Source organism: Eubalaena glacialis, chromosome 5 (assembly GCF_028564815.1).
Source record: "Eubalaena glacialis isolate mEubGla1 chromosome 5, mEubGla1.1.hap2.+ XY, whole genome shotgun sequence".
NCBI classification, from domain to species: domain Eukaryota; kingdom Metazoa; phylum Chordata; class Mammalia; order Artiodactyla; family Balaenidae; genus Eubalaena; species Eubalaena glacialis.
The window spans coordinates 77,705,840-77,722,233 of record NC_083720.1 but is presented as its reverse complement, the minus strand read 5'-3'; the positions used below and the strand labels follow the sequence as shown (position 1 = coordinate 77,722,233).

The 16,394-nt window shown below is 33.9% G+C and overlaps 1 protein-coding gene across 3 annotated transcripts in view; it reads right to left on the bottom strand.

The window, feature by feature from the left end:
- Window positions 1-2,841: 2,841 nt before the first annotated feature.
- EXOC1 (exocyst complex component 1) overlaps window positions 2,842-16,394 on the bottom strand; it is a 62,146-nt gene continuing 48,593 nt past the window's right edge. For all 3 annotated transcript variants that reach the window (XM_061191395.1, XM_061191394.1, XM_061191396.1), the window contains 7 exons: window positions 15,998-16,105; window positions 14,605-14,681; window positions 13,839-14,067; window positions 9,956-10,139; window positions 7,925-8,124; window positions 5,379-5,573; window positions 2,842-3,727 (listed from right to left, as the gene is read on the bottom strand). In XM_061191395.1, the coding sequence (XP_061047378.1) occupies window positions 3,575-3,727; window positions 5,379-5,573; window positions 7,925-8,124; window positions 9,956-10,139; window positions 13,839-14,067; window positions 14,605-14,681; window positions 15,998-16,105 (1,146 nt within the window). In that variant the 3' untranslated portion in view covers window positions 2,842-3,574. The remainder of the gene's footprint in view (window positions 3,728-5,378; window positions 5,574-7,924; window positions 8,125-9,955; window positions 10,140-13,838; window positions 14,068-14,604; window positions 14,682-15,997; window positions 16,106-16,394) is intronic.

Here is a 16,394-nt window from a genome sequence, read left to right as displayed (position 1 = left end):
TTTTTTTTATTGTTTGCCCTAGAGTTTGCAATATACATTTACAACTAATCCAAGTCTTTCAAATAACCCTACAATGTGTCATGGATAGTAAAAGTAGCTTGTAGTAATAAAATAATCGTAATTCCTCCCTCTCATCCTTTTTTAATCACTGCTATCATTCATTTCACTTATACATAAGCATATTTATATATGCATAAATAATTGAATACATTGTTGCTATTTTGAACTGTTATGTTAGATCAATTAAGAATAAGAAAAATAAGTTTTAATTTTCCCTTCACTTATTCCTTCTCTGATGCTCTTCCTTTCTTCATGCAGATCTGAGTTTCTGAACTGTGTCATTTTCCTTCTCTCTAAAGAAGTTCTTTTAACATTTCTTGCAAGGCAGTTCTACTGGCAGCAAATTCCCTCAATTTTTGTTTACCTGAAAAAGTCTTTCTCTCTCCTTCACTTTTGAAGAATAATTTCACAAGTTACAGAATTCTAGGTTGGTTTTTTTCTCTCAACACTTTAAGTATTTCACTCCACTTTCTTCTTGCTTGCATGGTTTCTGAGAAGTGGGATGCAATTATCTTTGCTCCTCTATAGCTAAGATGTTTTTTTCCCCTCTGGCTTCTTTCAGGAGTTTTTTAATCTTTATCTTTGATTTTTCTGTAGCTTGAAAATGATATGCATAGGTATAGTTTTTCTGGCATTCATCCTGCTTGTAGTTCTCTGAGCTTCCTGGATCTGTGATTTGGTGTCAAACATTGATTTGGGGTTAATTCTCAGTCATGATCGTTTCAAAGATTTCTTCTGTTCCTTTCTGTCTTTCTTGTCCTTCTGGCATTCCCATTACATGCACGTTATACCCTTTGTCCCATAGTACTTGGACATTTTTTTTTTAAAAAATCTTTGTTCTCTTTGCTTTTCAGTTTTGGAGGTATCTATTGTGATATCCTTAAGATAAGAGATTCTTTTCTCAGCTGTGTCCAGTCTGCCAGTAAGCCTATCAAAGGCCTTCTTCATTTCTGTTATAGAGGTTTATCTTTAGCATTTTCTTTTGGTTCTTTGGATTTCGTTCTCTCTGCTTACATTGCCCATCTGTTCTTGCATGCTTTCTACTTTATCCATTAGACCCCTTAGCATATTAATCATAGTTATTTTGAATTCCTGATCTGATTATTCCAACATCCCTGCCATATCTGAGTCTGTTCTAATGCTTGTTTTGTCTCTTCAAACTGTTTTTTGCCTTTTAGTATGTCTTATAATTTTTTCTTGGTAGTCAAATAATGATGTACTGGGTAAAAAGGACTGTTGTAAATAGGTCTTAGTAAGGTGATGGTGAGGTGTAGAGGGAGAGGAAGCGCTCTGTAGCCCTAAGATAAGGTCTCAGTCTTTTAATGAGCCTGTACTCTTGACTGTGAACTTTACCTGTGCTTTTCAGTGCCCTCTCCCCCTTTAGGCGGAAAAGGATGACTAGAGTGGGCTGAAGTTGGGTATTTCTCTTCCATTCCATGTGGAAGGCTTGAGTCAACTGGAGTTGGGTATTTCCCTTCTCCCAGATCAGTTAGGCTCTGGTTAAATAATTCTCCTGACAGCAGACTTTGTTAAGAGCAGAATATTCTGGCATATTTCAAATTGGTTCCTTTTTCCCTCCCTTTGCTAGAAGCACAAGGGAATTTTTCTCCGATATTCAATGTGAGAACTTGGTAGAGCTATAGGAGGTAAAACTCACAAAAGTTTTACCCCACAAGACTAGGTTCCCCCAGAGATTTTATTTCTCTGACTTATCCACACTCATCTCCAGCAATTTGTCAATTACAGTTGTTTTTCCTACTTTGGCACTGGTTCCTATGGAGGTTTCAATAAGTTGTAATTCTCCCTGTTCTATCGATCTCTCCAATTGTGGCAGTGGTTTGCCCTGTGACCTTGCTTCTCTTACAGTTCTTAGAAGAGTTGCTTTTAAGTATTTTCAGCTTTTTACTTGTTGTTAGGATGGAGAGGTGACTTTCAAGCTTACTTGCTGGACTAGAAACTGGAAGTTTGCACTGAGTTTTTAAATAAGGGAATAACTCTCATTTCTACCATGTTATGTGTTCTTATCTGGAAACATGAAATAGTCCTCTACTTATTTAAGCCTTTTAAAATATCTTTTAATAATTTTATAATTTTCTCCATAAATGTCTTATACTCATTTTGTGTTAGTCAGCTCAGGCTGCCATAACAAGATACCAGAGATCAGGTGATTTAAACAACAGAAATTTATTTTCTCATGGTTTTGGAGGCTGGAAGTTTGAGATCAGGGTGCCAGAATGGCTGGGTTCTGGTGGTGTCTCTCTTCCTGCCTTGCAGATGGCTGCCTTCTTGCTGTGTCCTCACATTGTAGACAGAGGGCTCTGGTGTCTCTTCTCATAAGGGTACCAGTTCTACTGGATCAGGGTCCACCCTTATGACCTCATTTAACCTCAATCACCCCCTTAAAGGCCTTATCTCTAATACAGTCACATGGCAGGGCATGGTTAGGGCATCCATATAGCAATTTTGAGGGGACAAAATTCAGTCCATAGCACATGTTTTGTTAGATTTAGTCCTAAATACTAAATGTTTTTAATGCTATTATAAATGGTTTTATTTTTCTTATTATCTTATTATACTTTTAAGCGGTTTATGGTAAATGGACATGTAATTCATTTTTATATACTGATTTTATAAGAACTTGCTTTTATACAAATGATAGCATGATAGATCTAAGAATACTACTACCAAATTTTAATTTTTTTGAAAACTTCTTTATTTTAGATTCACTGCTACACAGAGTCACATAATCCTCAAATTCCAAGTTTACAACTGATCATCACAAGATCCCTATCCATATATACATTAGAGGGAAAAAGTTCTATACAAAATTTTAGTAGTTACATTTGTAAGCAATACTGAATTAGTGAAAACTGAAGAACTCCCAATGCATTACACATAGGATAACCACTCTTAAATATAAGAAGCGAGGCAATACAGGAAAATTTCCTGGACAGTCTAGAAAAATGATAAAGGCATTTATGAGGAGATAAATGCTTTAAATTAATTAATTAATTTATTTATTTATATTTGGCTGCGTTGGGTCTTCGTTGCTGCACGTGGGCTTTCTCTAGTTGCGGCGAGCAGGGGCTACTCTTCGTTGCGGTGTGCAGGCTTCTCATTGCAGTGGCTTCTCTTGTTGCAGAGCATGGGCTCTAGGGTGCGCGGACTTCAGCAGTTGTGGGAAACGGGCTTAGCTGCTCTGCGGCATGTGGGATCTTTCTGGACCAGGGCTTGAATCTGTGTCTCCTGCATTGGCAGGCGGATTCTTAACCATTGCACCACCAGGGAAGCCCGAGATAACTGCTTTTAGTACACAACTTATTGGGCAAATGAAACTGCCACATAGGTTGGTACTTTCACTTTTGAATATTTGTGGTATGGTATTACCCATTTATCTGACATTCATACATAAAATTTCAAGTCTGGTTCTCCAAACAGTTGCTTGATGTTTTTTGAATAGTGTCTGGTGTACTCAGAGTGCTTTTTTCATTTATCTTTTCTTCTTTTGTAAGGTTTAGTGGGACTGCGCAATGCTGGAGCAATAGTCCAGAATGTCCTGAATAGTGAATTCCATTGTAACACCAGATCCAGGATAACAGCGAGCTATCAAGCCTTCAAAATGCTTGTACTGGCGTATAAATTCATCCTGCATGGAGTGCCACACCACCTATAATAAAAATGAAAATAAGAGTCATTAAACTATGAATGGAAATAATACACAGTCAAATATGTAGAAATAATGTCAAGATATATTCTAAGGATTTAGAATAGCATAATAGTTAAGAACATACATTCTGGAGCTAGAAACTAGCTCCTTCCACTTATAAGGTTTGTGACCTTGAGTACGTTACGTCATTGCTCTGTGCCTCAAGTTCCTTATCTGTAAACTGGGGTAATGATAATAATACCTTCCTCACAAGCTTCAGGTGAGGTTAAATGAGTGGATACACGTAAAGTGCTCAGAACAGTGTGACACAGTAAGCACTCATTACATTTACCTGTTATTATATTTACTCCAATATCCAACAGCGATGTGGATATGCACAACTATGTATGAAACTAAGACTAATGATTAAATGAAATGCAACACTGAATGCTTAAATTTCATTTCATATGAAAGTTCAACAATTTCTTTATCTAAAACTGATGGTGCAAAACATTGCTTGATGCCATGGAGGACACCAAGATGAGTCAGACCAATCACCTGCAATCAAAGGAATTTATAATCTGGAAGTGGAAATCACGATGCAGACAATTATCAAGACAGAATCTGATACACACATTGACATATTAGCTAATATTAATAGGTTATATTTATTGACTTATTTCATATCAGCACAGTACAAAGTGCTTTATGTATACATTATCCTTTTTAAGTCTCATGACAACCTGGTGAGGTGGGTACTATGAAATCATCCCTATCTGCCAGTTGAGGGGATTTTTCCTTATAAACCCTAAATCTCATAAACCCTAAATTCCTAATAGACAACTTAAGACTATTTACTAAACAGTTTTACTTACACTTTTTTGCTTCTCATCTTTTAGCTCATGGTATTTCATCCACCTGGAAGGCCACTTCTCCTACTTTATCTGTTAAGTTAGTATCTGACTTTCAGAGGCTAACACAAATGCTTTCCTTCATGAAGCCTTCCATGGTGTTAAAATCAGAATTATTCTCACTCATCTCTGGGCCTTTTAGTATGGCTTATAAAGAATGATGGCTCAGTTGGCAGTTTAAATCTGACTCTACCATTCATTAGCTATGGGATCATGGTCATATTACTCCACCTCTCTAAGCTTTGATTTTCTCATGTATAAAATGGCAATGACAGTAATAGTAGTGCCCACTATACAGGAGAGGTATTATTTCTACTTTTCAAATCAGGAAATTGAGGCTCAGAGAGGTGAAGTAATTTGCCCCAAACCATGAAGCTTTATCTGGAGCCAGATTATGAACCCATTTCCAGCTCCAACCCCCATGCTCAGAATCACTCCACTGTACTATACACCATTCCATTTCCTTGCTACCCTCAAAACTAAAACAAAACAAAAAAACCCATCCCCAAACAAAAGAAAAACAACTTAATGCCTCAAAACAATAAAAAAGAAATACAAAATAAACAGGAATAGCCATATAAACTTATATAAATATTATTCCTTTCTTCCCCTCACAATTCATTAATCTGGTCTGTACCTTGTGGAACTTTCCTCCTACACTAAAATTAGAAAATGCAAAGTATTTCTAGAGGAATATTTTGGAGAAACGCAATATATGTAAGGATGTGCAACCTAGGATGGTTCAAAGAGCTAAAGCATACCTGGAGTAAGTTCTCCTCTTCACATAAATGTTTGTCAACCTTCTTGTAGAGGTTATCTAGACCTTTTTTTACTTCCTTTCCAGGATACTCTTTAATAACTTTTCGGAGTTCTTGTTTGTTAAATGCAAGTTGATAGCTTACTTCCTCTTCTCTTATACCCTGTGCTACCCGAGCTTCAACGCCTTCAAAGAAATGCTTCGAGGAAATGGAAAGAAATAATAGCTAAGAACTGCTTTCATGACCACTTAAATTAAAAAAAAAATCTGATTATAAAATAGTATATATTCATTATGTAAAAATCAATGTGTGAAAATATAAAGGATAAAATAATAATCAGCTATTATCATACCACTCAGAGATAACCACTGTCAACATTTTAGATTTCCTGCTAGTCTTTTGATGTGTGAGTACATAAATGAGATTATAATTTTGCACGCTGTTTTTCCACTTAAGATTTTATATGTTTTCCCAAAGTATAAATTTTAATGGCTGCATAATGTTCCTTCCAATGACTGAACTACAATTTGTTTATTCATTCCTCCAGTATTGGGTATTTAATATTTTTCACTCTTTTTTCTTGGAGTTGGCAAAATCTACTCATCAAAAAAAAAAAAAAAACTCTTATAAATACAGTCGTCAGAAATAACTTTCATTCGTAAGTATTTACCCACATTATTGATTACTACCCAGCATAAATTTCTAGACTATAATTCCTCAGTTGAGGACTATAATTGTTAAGCATTCTGAAGACTCTTCATATACACAAATTGCTTCCCAGGAAAGTTCAACCAGTTTATATTTCTGTCAACAGTATATGAGACTGTTATCTTACCATACTATCATCAGCATTAGCACAATTAAAAAACAAATCTTTTCCACTTTAAAAAGTGAAAAAAGTTTGTCATTTTATTTCACAATTCTTTGGCTATAAATGAAGTTAACCTGCTTTTCAGATGCTTAGTGGTACATTCAGAACCCTTGCCCATTTATATGTTGAGGTCTTAGTGCTTTCCTTATTGATTTTAAAAAGATCTTTTATATTAAATATACTGACACGGTGTTACAAATATTCTCCTCAGGTTGTCTTTTAAGTATAATTGGTCTCTTAATATGCATATTGATTGGCAAGTCTTTATTTGAGCACAATACGACTTAATATCGACAAGCCAAATACAGTCATTACTTTTCTCTAAAATTTTCTTAGCAATTATTATTTATTTAGTCTTATAAATTATTAATCTTTTGACAGTAATTTTTGGACAAGTCTATTCCTGGTAATTTTAAAATTGTTTCTACATAGACTTTCATATTATATATAGGTAATTATAACCTTGACTCTCGTTTGTATATCTTTATGTTTCGGTCTTATTGCATTGGCTAGATCTTCCATAACAATGTTAAATAATAAGGGGTCTATCAATGTTTCTGCTTTAAATTTGATTTCAAAGGAAGTGCCCCTATGTTGCAGGTAAGTATCATGTAGGCTTTAGGTCTGAGACCAACCTTCTACCCTAAAGGAATACCTGTCTGTTCTTAAGTTTTAGAAAGAACTGGTTCTGCATTTGATTAAATGTCTTTTAATCAAAACAATTCTTTGAATTATCGACAACAGATACATAATTTTTATTTGACTCATTTCAAGTTAAAAACTTATAGAAGATGACTAATCATATTGTGGACAAAGTTAGTTAGAAGGGTCCATTTAAGCTTCTACTATGTTGCACAACTCTCTAAAACTATCATTTCTCACTTTTTAAAAAATATTTATTTTGTTTATTTATTATTTATTATTTTTTGGCTGTGTCGGGTCTTAGTTGTGATATGCGGGCTCTTTTGTTGCGGCGCACAGGCTCCAGAGCGCGTGGGCTCTGTAATTTGCGGCACTTGGGCTCTCTAGTTGAGGTGCACGAGCTCAGCAGTTGTGGCACGCGGGCTCAGTTGCCCCGCGGCATGTGGGATCTTAGTTCCCCGATCCCGTGTCCCCTGCATTGGAAGGCAGATTCTTTACCACTGGACCACCAGGGAAGTCCCTCATTTCTCACTTTTAATGATCAGACTTGCTCTGGGGAATGAGAAGTCAAGAAAAGAAGGGAAAAGAAAAGGCAACGAACAAAACAATTTTTGGTTTTCCTTTTATCCTGATGAAGTTTTCAAAATCTTCATCTGAACTAGGGATAAAGGTTAGCCATTTATGAGGTAAGAAATAAAAGAGTCTGGTATAATGGAAAAGCCTAAATCTACGGTTCATCCCCCAGCTTTGCTACTTTCCAGTTATTATAACTTTTCATTTACTTTCAGTTTCTTTGTTTGTAAAATGGGGATAATACCATCTTACCCCACATCACTGTTTATAGGAACTAAAAGAAATAATGTATATAAAACATCTAGCAGTGTCTTGGCACACTGGCAGCTTAAGTATCTGAGTCTCTCCTTCCTTATCCTCCTGCATCAATATATGAGCAAATTTAAAACAAATGTCTATTGTGTTATTCACATGTACACAGGTTCAAAACCAGGAAAGATATACTGAATGAAAATATACTTACATTTAGTTTTTCAAGAGGTTGTCCTAAAGAGTAAATGACGTAAGACTGAAGGTGATCTGTGTATTTTTGTTTGGCTTCTTTTTTTTCAGCTTCTAGACATGAGATTTTCAAACGAGAAAGTGTTGCAAAAATATGGTGGAAGTTTTCCATCATGACTACATCCCTGGGCGTCTTCTGGCTTTCGTTAGCTACTTTCTCCACTAAGATGGAAACAGAAAAAACATAGTAACATCCTGATATAAGTATAACCATATTTAGCTAGGAAAAATTTACATGATTTTTTTCATTTGTAAGTATAAGAAGTAAGCACATTTCTGGACTTAATAAAATATATTGTATTGAAGGATCTTCACATCTACGTAAACCTAATAAAAAATCATTCTAAAACAGTCCCAAATATATATATATGGAAACTTAGTATAGAATAAAGGTGGCTTTTCAAATCAGTGGGGAAATGATGAATTATTCAAAATGTTTAGGACAACTAGCTGGTCCTTTTGAATACACTAAATTTGGATTCCTATTTCACATCTTTCAGACAAATTCTAAATTGCTCAAGTACTTAAAATGTTAAAAGCAAATAAATAAATGAATACAATCATAAGTACTAAGAAAAATAAGGCCAATTAAGGAAATAATTTTGTGATAGTATGAACTTTCTAAGAATGGCCCAAAACTTAGAATCATAAAGAGAAAGACGAATAAATATTTCAAATAAAATTTGAAAGCTCCTGCATGGTAAAACATACCATAAACAAAATTGATTTATAGTCTTTCAGGTTTACAAAGAATAAAAAGATTGATAATACCTAGTAATATTGGGCTTTGATGCAGATGTGATAGAAACTTTCACCAAATGCTCAAAGCACTAAACTGGTATAATCTTTCTGTGTGGCTATTTGGCAAAAGCCTCAACACAGACACAAAACTTTTGACCCAGTAATTCCATTTCTAATAATTGATCCTAAGGAAATTATTGGACAAGTATACAAAAATATATGGAGGAAACTGGAAACAAACTAAATGCCTATTAACAAAAGATGTGGTAAATAAATAATGATACATGGAATACTATGCAATCATTAAAAATGATTATGGTTATCTATATTAATAGACAAGGAAAGACACTAGAAGTATAGAGTATAGTAGGTTCGAAAACAGTGTGTAAGGTATGATAAAACTTTTAAAATTAGAGAACACACACAATATGCACATATACACCAGCGAGAGAGATATACTCAAAAGTTTAGCAGGGAAAAATTAAATGTTATCTTTGCATGATTAGATTACAAATTATCCTTATTTTCTTCCTGATTTTTAAAATCAGTTTGCTGATTTTTGGGGGTATGTAATGAGCATATATTACTTTACAATCAGAAAAAGCAAAGCTACTTTGAATTTTAAAAGAACTATCAACCATACAAACATTCAATCATATAATTAATCTATCTTTCCCCTAAACCTGTTTCCACTGAAAATATGTTATCTATAACTTCCTGTCAATTTTTTAGCTTTAAAAATTCCTGAATAGATGCAATCAGATCATTTATTTCAAATTAAACAACACATCCACACTGTTTCTGTAACTTAACTGTGTGGTCTGACATAGGAAGACAGTGAATTATAGTATTTTAGCATTAATCTACTGTATGTGACACATATGAAAACAGGCCTAAAGAAGTGAATTGATTTGTTTAAGGTTACACAGACATCACTGCTGATCATCTCTGGAAGACTCTTGCTAAAAAGCAATGTAATCCGGGAGATCATTTTTTGTGTTTAAACAATGAATTTCAATTTTCCATAGTGATAAGCACATATGAACCCTAAAATATAAGTGGTTCCTGGTGAATACAAATGGGTTTTATGTACTGCTTATTTTTCAAATTTAAGAAATCTTTAATTTCAGAAAACTTAAAAAAGACTATAGAATATGCAAAATAATGAACACATCTGTCCCCAACTTCTAACTTACCAGAAATAATGAAAACAATCAACCAAAAAATTCTTTAGAATGTAACAAAAGCTTACCATTAACAAACACTCCTCTGATAAGTTTAGTATATGCTTTATCTAGATCTCCACGACGCTCAGCATTTTTAAAGATTGATTCTGCGAGTCCAGCAAATTCTTCAAATTCAGCAACAAATGGGAGAATTCCTACTTTACTCTTCTTTGAGATCTTTACTTCCTCCATTTGCCTTATTTGGTTACTCTAAAGACAGGCAGAATGCAAAGGAGAAAAATAGCCAAGCAACTTAGAAACAGCATATAATAAAAAGCAAATGTATACATTATAGAGACAGGACATAATTTAATACCTAGAACATTTTGAATGTTTACTAAATAAAGATTAATAGGGATAACTAAGAAAAACTATTTCTACAGATTAAAAAGTACATATATTTTATATAAGAAAATAAAGTCAAGGAAAAATATACAAATTATTTAAAACAAGATGCAATCAAAGCTTGTGAACCTCAGGTCTTTGTTTAAAGTAAAAACCACCAATAAACATTTTTATCATTTACAAAAGATAAGTATACAGTGATTGCCCATTCTGGGGCAGAGCAGATATCAGAGCACACACAGGATTTCTCAACATTATTTCTGGTTGGTGGCTATGCGGTCAAGTTTGAGAACCATAGTTTATTTCCAAATCACACCAGCCTAAAACGTGTTTGGATAGAGAAGTTCTGTATTTTTGGGGTATGAGAACAGAGAAGGAGAACAGGCATTTCTACTATGGATTTGTATTATATAATTTTCCATGTATCTATTAGTTACTTATTCTAAATATGTAAGCAAAGTGCTTCTGTATGATGGTGACAAAGTGCAAAAGAGATGTTTCATATAGACAGAATCTAGACACTTGGGTTCAAAATGATCCGTGGGTTCAATTATGGTTCTGTGTACTTCTCAGGTTATCTAGATCTATTCACAGTAAGAATTACATTGCCAAGTAGTGTTGGATCATTTTCAACTCTTACCTAAAATTTCATTGTGTTGAGGTTTTGGGGGTAAAACCTGAAAACCATATGACATGTGGCTTAGAAAAGTAATTGTTCTTTTATTCAATATGTTATTGGAAGTCCCAGTCACAGCAAAAGGTAAGAAAAAGAAATAAGAAATAAGAAATAAATAAGAAATAAGAAAAAGAAATAAAAGGAATCTAAAGAAAAAGAAATAAAAGAAATAAAAGGAATCTAAATTGAAAAAGAAATAAAAGAATAAAAGGAATAAAAAAAAGAAATAAAAGGAATCTAAATTGGAAAGGAAGATGTAAAACTCTCACTATTTGCAGATGACATGACAGTATACATAGAAAATCCTAAAGATGCCACCAAAAAACTCTTAGAACTAATAAATGAATTCAGCAAGACTGCAGATAACAAAGTTAATATACAGAAATCTGTTGTGTTTCTGTATACTAATAAGGAACCATCAGAAAGAGAAATTAAGAAAACAATCCCATTTACAGTTGTAACAAAAAGAATAAGATACCTAGGAATAAATCTAACCATGGAGGTAAAAGACTTGTACTCTGAAAACTGTAAGACACTGGTGAAAAAACTGAAGACAACACAAACAAATGGAAAGATAAACCATGCTCAACGATTGGAAGAATTAATATTGTTAAAATGACCATACTTCCCAAGGCAATCAAGAGAGTCAATGCAATCCCTATCAAAATACCAATGGCATTTTTCACAGAACTAGGACAAATAATTCTAAAATTGCTATGGAAACACAAAAGACCATAATAGTCAAAGCAATCTGGAGAAAGAAGAACAAAGCCAGACGTATTATGCTCCTTGATTTCAAACTATACTACAAAACTACAGTCATCAAAACAGTATGGTACCAGCACAGAAACAGATACATAGATTTATGGAACAGGACAGCCCAGAAATAAACCTGTGCTTATATGGTTAATTAATCTACGACAAAGAAGGCAAGAATAAACAATGATAAGACAGCCAAATCTTATTATTTTCAAAGGTTTAAGAGTGCAAATCCATGTCAATATAGTGTGAGGAATCCTAAAAAGCAAACTAAATGCAGCTAAGAAATGTACTGGACTGCAGAGTCCAGCTTGGTAGAACTTGATGTGTCAGTTACTTTCTAATTTTATCTCTGGTTCTTGCTAGGCTAACATTTTTAGCCCTGTTCCTTGAAGAATAGTTTGGGCTTGGTCACCAGATGAAAGTGCCAAACTCAGGTGCTGTCTATTCCACTTTCTGCAGTCATCTGACATTCATGTTTCTGTCTTAATACACAAAGACCCATTCATTACCCATTCATTATGCCCTAGGTTCTGATATTGTCCCATGTACCAAAACATATAACACTTACTGAGCACACAAAATCAACCAGACACTGAGAAGACATGAGTTAAAATAAGAAACAGAGAGTGATGACAGCCAGCAGAAGGAACCATCCTTCTCCCTTTGGTAATAAGAGGTATATCCTTTAGAAATACACGCAATTTAGGAGAAAATGAGTTTATACCTTTGTCTAGGTTAATTTTGCTTTCTTCACTTCCCAGTCTTGAGAGTAACATGAATATTCTTTAATAAACTATTATTAATTACTAGTACTATTATCACCACCACCACCACCACCATTGCAAGTGATCCATTAGTAAGCTCTTATTCTGTGCCAGGCAACGTGCTAAGCACTTCATTTGAACCCATGTCTACATCTACCTGATACTACATCTTATGCTTTCAACAACTATGTTCTATTGGGTTGAGAGGTATTATATAAAGTTATATTTTCCTGATAAAAGCAACAGAACCTTCATATTCTGTAAATATATAGTGTCCTCATGATTCAGTGTTCCAGTTATGTTAAATGGGACTCATTGTCTTAGCCTTTGGTAGTTCTTCCTTTTCCTTTTGGCTATCAGCTTGCAATCAGACCTTCCAGGTTTATCATCACCTCTGGAGAAGGCAGGGTAGGGAAGAGGATAAGCCTTAAATGGTTAAATCTCATAATATTTCAAATGCCAAGTGAAATCACTTGGTAGGGAAGGAGGATTAACAAGACTGTTGAGATGACATTTAAGTTTCTACAGTGGACACAGACTGTTTTTAAACTTTCAGAATCTCAATAAATATTTTTAGAAAGTATAAAAAATGATATGGATTTTAATTGCCCTTAATATTTTTATTATTCTCCCATTATTCTATGGTTATTCAAAAGCTGGATTTAACTTAGAGGTTACATAGTAGAAAAATTCAGATGATAAATATCCACTTTTATATACTAAATATATTAATAAAATGAAACTTTTTTTTTAGAACCTGGCCCAGTCCAGTTCATACCTACAAGCTTACCAAAACCTAACAGAAAAAAAAAAAAGTTAATGATTTTTTTTCCCTATTAGAAGGAGGAAAATGGTGATTGCCAAAAGTTAACATAAGAACAATTTATTCTTAAAATAAAGCAATATGATTATTAATTAAAGCTATTAAACTAATAAACTAATTTAAATAAGCAATTAAAATAATCCAGTTATTAATTATCTTATTGGAGTATATTAAAAGAAGAAAAACAATAAATTCAAGTGATAGTTTCAACTGTTTCATTAAATCTATGGTCATTAATAGTCAACTGAGATTTCAGTTACTTAGTGGATCTCTTATGCAGCTGCTGCCTCCATGCCACCTACTCCAGAACTTGCCAAGATTCACAGTGTAGATGGGAAACTAGCTGGCACAGCACCATCCAACTAACTCTGTTCATGTAAATTGTAGCCAACACCCTGCTTCAAGGCTTTGGGCAGTAGATCCCACAGTGGAAAGCTGCAAGTCTCTTGGCTTAAATACATTTTTTTTGCAACAGTTAGAATTCTAAGTTATTAAAAAACAAACAAAAACAAAAAACAAAACAAAAAAAACGAACTTACAATACATTTATCAAAGTTCCTTTTGACAGTCACCAAAACATTTCCCAATGTAGTACTTAGAAAAGAAGCAGGGTCCACATTTTGTGCAGTCCACACATGATGACTCATTTTGACTAGCATGTAAAGGGAGTTAAAGCTATCGATTTTGTCTCCTAATGCAATCAGGTTGTTCAGTTCTGGCTCAATGCAGCGAAATATTTTAATCATCATTTGGCGAATCATATCTTTCCTGTTCAGAAAACATACAAAATATAGAAAAGTTATTACAAGCTTCAGGTGTATTCATCTTCAACTTTATCCCCCGGGTATACACAAAATGACTAAAATTTGATATTTCAACTAACACTGTCCAAATATGATGAACTAATTATCCTATAGTGGTTTCCAATATAAACATATTTTTTTGAAGTTAAGTTTTATCACTCAAAATAACTTGGTCATTTGTAAAACTGGGTCCTGAAATGTACTTTGTGATTTCTGAGAAATACACTGCAATTCAAATGCTACTTCCTACCAGCAAATATCAAAATTGATTGCATTTCTGTGAGTGCTATAGTAAAGAAGAGCCAAAGAGCCATAAACAGGACCAATTTTACTTCAGTAAGATGTTCGATAAGACACCGGGCACACAGGCTGATGCTCTGAGTGCTGTCAGTTATGGAGAGTCATCTGAACTCCTCACTCCTCACTGAGCAGCACTCCTTTCTGCTCAATTTAATGTTTATTTTTTTCCCAAAATAAACAATAGATAGTCACAAACACATACTCAGATGAAACAGGCAGTGGTGTGCCAGCATTATGTTGCCGTGACGACGTTCCTCCATCTAGGTCCTCTGCTTCAGTCTGCAAAAATTATTCAGGTACTTTACATAATAAAAGACCAACAATTTGACTAGTTTATATAGCAATAGCCTGCTCAGTCTTAAAATTCCTAGGAGAGAATATATTATGAGAAATAATGATTTTTAAAGGCAGTATTACCGACAAAACTATACAATTTAGTATGCTGTTTAAGAATGTTCAGGAAGTGCTTTGTTCTTAGATTTTATCTGAGAATTACTGTGGCATGAGAAGTTGTGTTTGTATGCGTGCACATGAGGGGAAAGGAGGAGAGAGAAGGTTGAGGAGGCTCAGAGGCAGCATGGGAATGGAAAGGCAGCTCAACAAAAAGCTAAAAACATCCAAAAACAACTTTTAAGAGAGAATTTTAAAAATTAAAGAAATCTCAATGATCATTTTAATAAAATTTTGGTATTAAAAAATGCTATTGAAAGTTCTTACAGAAGCTAACAAGTAAACATATTAAAACTACCTGGACCACTTACAACAACAAGTCCCTAACCATTTAAAATAATTAATTTGTCATTCATTTTAGGCCTGCTTTTGATATGTTGGTTCTCTTTTTTAAGATGACCTTAATCTAAAAAAAAATCACTCAATTTGCACTGTGCTTTTAAGTTCTTCAAAATATTCTTACAAATCTCTCATTTTATTTTCTTACACTTATGCCATCAGAGAGGCATAATGAATAGGTATTATTATACCTATTGCACAGATGAGGAAAAACAGGGATTAAATAATTGCTTTAAGGACTCATAGCTAGTTAGTAACAAAGCCATAAGAAAGATTCGGATTTGAGGCCTCCCCATTTTTTTTTTCTTTCTTACTTTCTTTATAAAAAAGACCATGGTATATATACGCAAACATCTTTTTTATTTTTTTAGTTCTATTTTTTCTTGATGATTACTAAAACTGTTTTTTAAATAATGTTTTTTGTGGGAACTGCCTAGCAGTCCAGTGGTTAGGACTCCACGCTTCCACTGCACGGGGCCTGGGTTCCATCCCTGTTCCGGGAAGATCCCGCATGCCACACGGCACGGTCAAAAAAAAAAAAAAAGTTTTTTGCAAAGTAAATTCAGACATTTTCCCCCCTTACTAATTTAGACAATGTTTAGGCCTAAAATAGTCTGGAATACTAGATTAGATGCCCAAACTCTATCACTGTTTTTATTATCTTGTATGACAAAATGTATTTAAAAAATCCTTAATTATAAATTTTGTCTTTTTCTGTTCTGATATTGAAATTGTGGCAATACATTAATTAGGCTAATTATGCTACAGGTCATAAATACTAGCCAATAAATAAATGTGAGTCATACCATAGTTCCAGGCATGCTTTGATGTTGCTGTAGTTTGAAAAATTTACTTATGAAGTCCTGTTCTGCCAGACACAGGGGCTCCAGTTCACTTAGTACCTGTTCAAAGATCTGAAGAAAACCAAAATGATCCTACAAAGAACTGAACCAAAATGCTTAAAATAACATTCCACATTTAATTACTTTTCTGCAGGGACCAGGGATGCTTCATCTATAATCTCAACAAAACCCCCAAAACAAACACTTTCAAGATTGAAAGGACAACACAGTATTAACAAGGCATAACAGGGCCAGAACATACTTAAAATAAAACTCACAACAATTATTTACTCGAAATCTGGAAAGAGGAACACAGAGATAAACTTTTTTTTTTTTTTTTAACATCTTTATTGGAGTATAA